Here is a 9684-nt window from a genome sequence, read left to right on the forward strand (position 1 = left end):
TAGCTTCCCTGCAGGCCGAAGGTAGGCAGCCGGCTGTTCCTGTTCGTGATGTCTTGGCGAGCCGTGACCTATCCTACATGTCCCTTATATACGTTTTCCTGAAATCCATCCACGCCCCAGTTTAGTCCTATCCCCTTCCGCCTACATCCAACCAAACGACAAGAACACGTTAAAACCCCGGATCCGGAAACAGCAATCAGACCCGCACGATACTCTCAAGGCCCGATGGAAACAACCCAATATGCCAGTCCGTAATATCTTGGCCCAGCAGCGGAACATATTTAATATGCTGCTTACCTATGGCAATGAAAACCATCAAACAGCAAACCTGTGCTTTTAATGCAAAATATTCTAGCTTCAAGTTAGATTTAGTTTCAGCTCGTAGTCGGCAGCGAGGATAAAAAATTTGCGTTTAGTTATTAAGATACTTTAAATCGCTGTGATTACGGCTTAGCAGTCTTTAAATAAATTTAGAACGACACGGTTTTAATTCGTCCCGACGTTTCAACGCTTGGTTTGCGTCTTTTTCAAGGGAAACTGGTAAAAAAGAATTGTATTTAAAAAATAGACAAACATATTTTAAACATTTAGAAACTCACAATAATTTTGGTCGAACTATGTCAAGTTGTTTGTTCACTAAACTAGTTGTCATTTACACATTTAGTTGGTCATAATCGGTAACATCACTAAACATAACGAAAAACAAAGTTACAATTATAAACAGATGTCGGTATTGGCAGTCACAAACAATTTCAAACCTTATCACATATAGTACACTAAGTGGCGGGTAAATGTCGGATTTCAGTGTCGGATAAGTATGGCAGTTATTCTGCTTCTATTGAGCTTGAGCTATCTGGCATATTGTTTGATTCTGTGTGGTTTAGTTTGTGTAATATGCCGGCATAGGCTGTGTTGAGGTTGTCTATGTCAACTCGTCTGTTTACTGTGTTGGGTGTGCAATAGATGTGACACATCTCCAAAAATGGCAGATGGTGTGAGTTCGGGGCTCTATCTAGTATGTGAGTCTTGTCGAAATTGAAACTGTGTTTGGTGTTGATACAATGTTCGATTAATGCTGTCTTTTCTCTTAGCTCTCTTAGTTCGTTGTTTTGTGTGTTTGTGTCAGTGTTCGCTTCCAAAATTTTGGCCAGCTTGTTTACATGCGATGTGTGTCCGGATAATCTGGTTTTCAATTTGTTCGTGGTCATTCCGATGTAGCAGTTGCTGCAGTCATTGCATGGTATTTTATAAATAATATTTGAGTTGTCGAATTTGTTTATAGGGTCCTTTACGTAACTATGGAATTTGCTAACGGTGGAATTGATTCTGGTGGCGATGGTCAAATTAGGGAATTGTCTTCGGAACGATTTGATGAGTCGATCAGTGAGCTTGGGGATGTAAAGCAATGATCGATACATGGCTTCGTTAGGCTGTTGATCCGGTGCAGTTGTTGTTGGTTCGCTGTTAGTGTTAAGGTGAGCTGTGGTGATGCTGTTGGTGGCTGGTGGCTGCTGGTCGACAGGTGATGATGGTTCAGTTAGGTGTCTGTTGTTGGTTGGTGGCTCCAAGACGATAGGTGGTGATGGTTCAGTTTGGCGCGATGTTGGAACGGGTAACGCTGAGTCTAATGTATGAACGAACTGTGTTGGGTGGGCCTTGCGGTGTTTTCCGTGGTACTCGTTAATGAGTCTGGATACTAGAGTTGCCGGGTAGCAGTTTGATTTCAGTTGTTGGTGAATGATACTGCTAGTGTTGGTGGTGTTGTGGGTGGTTAGTGACTTCACTCGATGAATGAAGTTATTGGCGACGTTAATTTTGTGCTTGTACTGATGAAATGAGTAGAAGTAAAGCATTCTCCCCGACGCAATGGGCTTGCAGTACCAATCGGTCGTGATAGATTGGTTTTCATTTCGAGTAACCATCATATCAAGAAAAGGAAGTTTCCGATCCTGTTCGATTTCGATGGTGAATTGAAGGCGTTGTTCCTGGCGGTTAAAAACCTCTAACACTGTTTCAATACAATTTTTTGGTATTGCAAGGAACAGGTCGTCAACATATTTACGTAAGAAAGGGAGGTCAAAAGGTAATTCTGCAAGCGCTCTTGTTATGATGTCTTCTAGTACTATGTCTGCCAAAACGGGGGACAAGGGGCTCCCCATAGCTGTACCATAGATTTGAAAATAAAATTTGCTGTCGTACCTGAAATAGCTGGCTTCCATGCAAAATTGGACAATTTCCAAGAAGAGGCTAAGTGTTATGTTGGTTTTTACTTTTTTCCATCGTTCGGTGATAGAAGTGATGACCTGCTGTCTGGGAACGTTGGTGAATAGTGAGACTACGTCCAGGGAAACCATTATGTAGTTCTCTGGGAGAATGATTGTTTTTAACTCTTCGCATAATTCAAAGGAACTGAAAGTGTTGTAGCGGCTGGTGAGCGAAGTGCTTAGGATGTTGGCGATGTATTTGCATAACTTGTAGGTGGGGGCTGAGTAGTTGGGTACCACTGGACGAAGAGGAAGGTTGTTCTTGTGCGCTTTCGGCTGTCCGTATATTCTGGGGCAGGTAGAGTTGTAAGTTTTGAGACTTTTAGCTATTTTCTGGTCTATGAGTTTCAGGTTGAGGAGTTGAGTAGCAAAATTGTTGTTCTTTTGTTGCAATCCACTAGTGGGGTCTCTTGGCACTTTGCGGTATGTTTGTTCATCTTCAACAAGAGTGCGCATTTTGTCTTGGTAGTCTTTGGTGTACATTATTACGGTACGATTTCCTTTGTCGGATGACAGTATCAAAATCTCGGGATGCGCTTTTAGGAAATTGCCAGTGACTTTTTGAGCCGTTGAGCACCATCTACCAAGTGGTTCTGAGGCGTCAACTTGGGATCCAAAGCCATGAATGAAGTTAAGTATGATGTTGGTGGCTTGACATCGGGTGGTGTCCTGTATCCGTTTATCTTGGTGTGATTGGATAATGTTTTCCACATCGCACATAACGTGAAATAGTGGTATATGTGACAGTTTAGTGACAGGAAAGGCAAATTTTGGACCGAGACTTAATAGAGTTATAGTTTCGGCGGGTAGGCTGGTTGCATTCGTAATCGCTTTTTCATTCACTTGCATGTCTGTCGGCGGAGCGTGCATGGAAGCGTATATGTTTCTCAATTTGCTGGATGTTACCTTGTTTCTAAGGCATAGAGTGTTTTGGAAAGCGATGGTTTGAGTGTCAAAATACTGTGAGGCTGCTTCTTCTCCTATCATCGTGGTGAGGGTTTCCCGGGAGTGCTGGATGGAACGTTTCAGGGAGGTGATTTGGTGGTACGTCTGTCTGATTTCAACATTCAGAACTGCTTTTTTGGACTTAATGATGATGGTGTTTATTTTGTTCAAATATGGTCCATTGTGCACTAGCATTTCATGTACACATTTGAAATTTCTGGTGATATGGTTTGGGAAAATGCCATCCCTCTTGCACTTTTTCAAAAACATCTTACGGCAAAGCATGTTAGCAAGTTTAGTATTGTCTAGGGCATAAGACTTCATTACAATAACTACTTCGGAACCATGGAGTGAGCTGATATACTGATAGAAACTACCGTGTGTATGCGCCATTACAATTATTTGTTCGTTGAGAGGTCGACTGTAGAGGTATTTTAAATCGCTGTGATTACGGCTTAGCAGTCTTTAAATAAATTTAGAACGACACGGTTTTAATTCGTCCCGACGTTTCAACGCTTGGTTTGCGTCTTTTTCAAGGGAAACTGGTAAAAAAGAATTGTATTTAAAAAATAGACAAACATATTTTAAACATTTAGAAACTCACAATAATTTTGGTCGAACTATGTCAAGTTGTTTGTTCACTAAACTAGTTGTGATTTACACATTTAGTTGGTCATAATCGGTAACATCACTAAACATAACGAAAAACAAAGTTACAATTATAAACAGTTGTCGGTATTGGCAGTCACAAACAATTTCAAACCTTATCACATATAGTACACTAAGTGGCGGGTAAATGTCGGATTTCAGTGTCGGATAAGTATGGCAGTTATTCTGCTTCTATTGAGCTTGAGCTATCTGGCATATTGTTTGATTCTGTGTGGTTTAGTTTGTGTAATATGCCGGCATAGGCTGTGTTGAGGTTGTCTATGTCAACTCGTCTGTTTACTGTGTTGGGTGTGCAATAGATGTGACACATCTCCAAAAATGGCAGATGGTGTGAGTTCGGGGCTCTATCTAGTATGTGAGTCTTGTCGAAATTGAAACTGTGTTTGGTGTTGATACAATGTTCGATTAATGCTGTCTTTTCTCTTAGCTCTCTTAGTTCGTTGTTTTGTGTGTTTGTGTCAGTGTTCGCTTCCAAAATTTTGGCCAGCTTGTTTACATGCGATGTGTGTCCGGATAATCTGGTTTTCAATTTGTTCGTGGTCATTCCGATGTAGCAGTTGCTGCAGTCATTGCATGGTATTTTATAAATAATATTTGAGTTGTCGAATTTGTTTATAGGGTCCTTTACGTAACTATGGAATTTGCTAACGGTGGAATTGATTCTGGTGGCGATGGTCAAATTAGGGAATTGTCTTCGGAACGATTTGATGAGTCGATCAGTGAGCTTGGGGATGTAAAGCAATGATCGATACATGGCTTCGTTAGGCTGTTGATCCGGTGCAGTTGTTGTTGGTTCGCTGTTAGTGTTAAGGTGAGCTGTGGTGATGCTGTTGGTGGCTGGTGGCTGCTGGTCGACAGGTGATGATGGTTCAGTTAGGTGTCTGTTGTTGGTTGGTGGCTCCAAGACGATAGGTGGTGATGGTTCAGTTTGGCGCGATGTTGGAACGGGTAACGCTGAGTCTAATGTATGAACGAACTGTGTTGGGTGGGCCTTGCGGTGTTTTCCGTGGTACTCGTTAATGAGTCTGGATACTAGAGTTGCCGGGTAGCAGTTTGATTTCAGTTGTTGGTGAATGATACTGCTAGTGTTGGTGGTGTTGTGGGTGGTTAGTGACTTCACTCGATGAATGAAGTTATTGGCGACGTTAATTTTGTGCTTGTACTGATGAAATGAGTAGAAGTTAAGCATTCTCCCCGACGCAATGGGCTTGCAGTACCAATCGGTCGTGATAGATTGGTTTTCATTTCGAGTAACCATCATATCAAGAAAAGGAAGTTTCCGATCCTGTTCGATTTCGATGGTGAATTGAAGGCGTTGTTCCTGGCGGTTAAAAACCTCTAACACTGTTTCAATACAATTTTTTGGTATTGCAAGGAACAGGTCGTCAACATATTTACGTAAGAAAGGGAGGTCAAAAGGTAATTCTGCAAGCGCTCTTGTTATGATGTCTTCTAGTACTATGTCTGCCAAAACGGGGGACAAGGGGCTCCCCATAGCTGTACCATAGATTTGAAAATAAAATTTGCTGTCGTACCTGAAATAGCTGGCTTCCATGCAAAATTGGACAATTTCCAAGAAGAGGCTAAGTGTTATGTTGGTTTTTACTTTTTTCCATCGTTCGGTGATAGAAGTGATGACCTGCTGTCTGGGAACGTTGGTGAATAGTGAGACTACGTCCAGGGAAACCATTATGTAGTTCTCTGGGAGAATGATTGTTTTTAACTCTTCGCATAATTCAAAGGAACTGAAAGTGTTGTAGCGGCTGGTGAGCGAAGTGCTTAGGATGTTGGCGATGTATTTGCATAACTTGTAGGTGGGGGCTGAGTAGTTGGGTACCACTGGACGAAGAGGAAGGTTGTTCTTGTGCGCTTTCGGCTGTCCGTATATTCTGGGGCAGGTAGAGTTGTAAGTTTTGAGACTTTTAGCTGTTTTCTGGTCTATGAGTTTCAGGTTGAGGAGTTGAGTAGCAAAATTGTTGTTCTTTTGTTGCAATCCACTAGTGGGGTCTCTTGGCACTTTGCGGTATGTTTGTTCATCTTCAACAAGAGTGCGCATTTTGTCTTGGTAGTCTTTGGTGTACATTATTACGGTACGATTTCCTTTGTCGGATGACAGTATCAAAATCTCGGGATGCGCTTTTAGGAAATTGCCAGTGACTTTTTGAGCCGTTGAGCACCATCTACCAAGTGGTTCTAAGGCGTCAACTTGGGATCCAAAGCCATGAATGAAGTTAAGTATGATGTTGGTGGCTTGACATCGGGTGGTGTCCTGTATCCGTTTATCTTGGTGTGATTGGATAATGTTTTCCACATCGCACATAACGTGAAATAGTGGTATATGTGACAGTTTAGTGACAGGAAAGGCAAATTTTGGACCGAGACTTAATAGAGTTATAGTTTCGGCGGGTAGGCTGGTTGCATTCGTAATCGCTTTTTCATTCACTTGCATGTCTGTCGGCGGAGCGTGCATGGAAGCGTATATGTTTCTCAATTTGCTGGATGTTACCTTGTTTCTAAGGCATAGAGTGTTTTGGAAAGCGATGGTTTGAGTGTCAAAATACTGTGAGGCTGCTTCTTCTCCTATCATCGTGGTGAGGGTTTCCCGGGAGTGCTGGATGGAACGTTTCAGGGAGGTGATTTGGTGGTACGTCTGTCTGATTTCAACATTCAGAACTGCTTTTTTGAACTTAATGATGATGGTGTTTATTTTGTTCAAATATGGTCCATTGTGCACTAGCATTTCATGTACACATTTGAAATTTCTGGTGATATGGTTTGGGAAAATGCCATCCCTCTTGCACTTTTTCAAAAACATCTTACGGCAAAGCATGTTAGCAAGTTTAGTATTGTCTAGGGCATAAGACTTCATTACAATAACTACTTCGGAACCATGGAGTGAGCTGATATACTGATAGAAACTACCGTGTGTATGCGCCATTACAATTATTTGTTCGTTGAGAGGTCGACTGTAGAGGTATTTTAAATCGCTGTGATTACGGCTTAGCAGTCTTTAAATAAATTTAGAACGACACGGTTTTAATTCGTCCCGACGTTTCAACGCTTGGTTTGCGTCTTTTTCAAGGGAAACTGGTAAAAAAGAATTGTATTTAAAAAATAGACAAACATATTTTAAACATTTAGAAACTCACAATAATTTTGGTCGAACTATGTCAAGTTGTTTGTTCACTAAACTAGTTGTCATTTACACATTTAGTTGGTCATAATCGGTAACATCACTAAACATAACGAAAAACAAAGTTACAATTATAAACAGTTGTCGGTATTGGCAGTCACAAACAATTTCAAACCTTATCACATATAGTACACTAAGTGGCGGGTAAATGTCGGATTTCAGTGTCGGATAAGTATGGCAGTTATTCTGCTTCTATTGAGCTTGAGCTATCTGGCATATTGTTTGATTCTGTGTGGTTTAGTTTGTGTAATATGCCGGCATAGGCTGTGTTGAGGTTGTCTATGTCAACTCGTCTGTTTACTGTGTTGGGTGTGCAATAGATGTGACACATCTCCAAAAATGGCAGATGGTGTGAGTTCGGGGCTCTATCTAGTATGTGAGTCTTGTCGAAATTGAAACTGTGTTTGGTGTTGATACAATGTTCGATTAATGCTGTCTTTTCTCTTAGCTCTCTTAGTTCGTTGTTTTGTGTGTTTGTGTCAGTGTTCGCTTCCAAAATTTTGGCCAGCTTGTTTACATGCGATGTGTGTCCGGATAATCTGGTTTTCAATTTGTTCGTGGTCATTCCGATGTAGCAGTTGCTGCAGTCATTGCATGGTATTTTATAAATAATATTTGAGTTGTCGAATTTGTTTATAGGGTCCTTTACGTAACTATGGAATTTGCTAACGGTGGAATTGATTCTGGTGGCGATGGTCAAATTAGGGAATTGTCTTCGGAACGATTTGATGAGTCGATCAGTGAGCTTGGGGATGTAAAGCAATGATCGATACATGGCTTCGTTAGGCTGTTGATCCGGTGCAGTTGTTGTTGGTTCGCTGTTAGTGTTAAGGTGAGCTGTGGTGATGCTGTTGGCGATTTAAAATACCTCTACAGTCGACCTCTCAACGAACAAAAAAAAAAAAAAAAAAAAAAAAGTTATTAAGATACTTTAGAAAGTAAGCTACCAGATATAATTGGCGCCGTTAAACATTGAATTGTATTTGTGCCGTGTCAAATAAACTATAGATGAGTAAAAAATCAATCATGGTAATCATTGAAAACAAAAATTGTAGTGACGGACCCCCCTCTAAATTTCGGCATGTGTCAAGTGTTGCAGCTATCGAACGGCATTCGATAACTGCAATGTAAACATGTTGCAGTTAGCGAACGACGACTGTAGTATTAAAAATTGTAACTTCTAAAAGTTCAAAGCCGCAATAGCTTATATTCGACACGGCGAAAACTACATCAGTTTGCTGCACTGATAAGGGGAATTAATTGCAATCATTTTTTGAACATGACAAAACGCTCGATATTGTCATAATATAACTGGCATTATTATTTGTTAAAATGTCAATAGTTGCACATAGTTTCCCGATGTGGTCCGGATCGTGAAGAGTTTGAAAACAAAGGAGCGATGCCGTTTTGTCTGCATAACACAACTGCAGAAACGGATATCTAAAAAACCCTACCAACTATGAGCGTGCGGTGGTGCAGGCAAACTGTGTGGGGAAAAATTGTTAACGGCCATCCAACAACATGACGAGTTGCTCCGGATAAGTAGAGCTGTTTATGTTTTTGCTCAGCTAAGCAAATCATATCTGCAATGTACCCTTTCAATATATGTATGTTACATACCAGTTGTCGACTATTGACAATGTAATAAGATTTCTGCAATCTCCACATATCAGTTGCATGTAAACAAAATTGTAACAAACAATGATTTTTCAAAGTTACTGTGCGGCATCGAAGCTACACTACCCACTGTGTAACATTTCTGTATCTTGGTAAGATAAAAAGTCAATTCGCGACAGATATGTGACGTTTTCTTATTTCATTCAACCTAATTTATTTCACAGTAACTATAAAGAGATCACTGTGTAACTTTTCATTTACCTTCGTTTTCAAATAGATGTTACAAATGTTGCTTGGGTATTAAATTAATTAACCCCAATTGAGTGTATTCCCAAACCTATTCCAAAAAAGACATTGACAGAAGACAGGCTGTCGTATTCTACGTTACCTTTGCGGTCGTGTCTTATAAACAACCTCTTCAACTTTTTTTTTTGAAAAAAATCGACTTTCTGGGAATTTTTTAGCTGAGGCCAATGGAATGTTAGAAAAATTATAGTCCTTCGAGTTTCGTTTAGCGGTAGGGCTAAAAGCTTCGTGTTCTCACCTTTGGATGCAAAATTTCAGCTCAATTGGATTTCTTCGCGCTCATAGTGATCAAAGGTTTATTTTTTTGACCGATGAAAAAAAAAACAATATCGATTTTTTAAAAAAACATTTTTTCAAGATAGTACCAGATCTCGATGTTTTAGCATTTTTAGAACATTTTGCATAAAACAATCGATTTCGACAATTTCTTGAACTACTTCCTGTTATTTTTTCATCGGTCATAAAAGTAAAACTTTGGTCGCCTAGTGAAACCACTGCCCGAAGTACGATCGAACAAGAATTTTGCACTGCAATTTCTTTTTTGAAAAAAAAAAATAGTAGGAGGGTGGTATCCAAGACACGACCGAATAGTTGACGTAGCACTACAATAATTTTATATTTTTATTTTGAAGCTATGTTTGATTTGAGCTCGTTTTACTTTTGTAGTTGGCTCGATTTGTTTTAACCATT

General features: G+C 40.2%; 2 protein-coding genes across 2 annotated transcripts; both read right to left on the reverse strand.

Annotated features, from left to right (window-relative positions):
• Positions 1-824: 824 nt before the first annotated feature.
• On the reverse strand, positions 825-3251 carry LOC129720078 (uncharacterized). Its single transcript, XM_055671490.1, has one exon. It carries the CDS (start codon positions 3249-3251, stop codon positions 825-827), a length of 2427 nt encoding a protein of 808 aa, XP_055527465.1.
• A 787-nt stretch (positions 3252-4038) lies between these two features.
• Positions 4039-6465, reverse strand: LOC129720079 (uncharacterized). The gene has a single exon (XM_055671491.1). It carries the CDS (start codon positions 6463-6465, stop codon positions 4039-4041), a length of 2427 nt encoding a protein of 808 aa, XP_055527466.1.
• Positions 6466-9684: the final 3219 nt, after the last annotated feature.

This window comes from Wyeomyia smithii, chromosome 2 (assembly GCF_029784165.1).
Source record: "Wyeomyia smithii strain HCP4-BCI-WySm-NY-G18 chromosome 2, ASM2978416v1, whole genome shotgun sequence".
NCBI lineage: Eukaryota > Metazoa > Arthropoda > Insecta > Diptera > Culicidae > Wyeomyia > Wyeomyia smithii.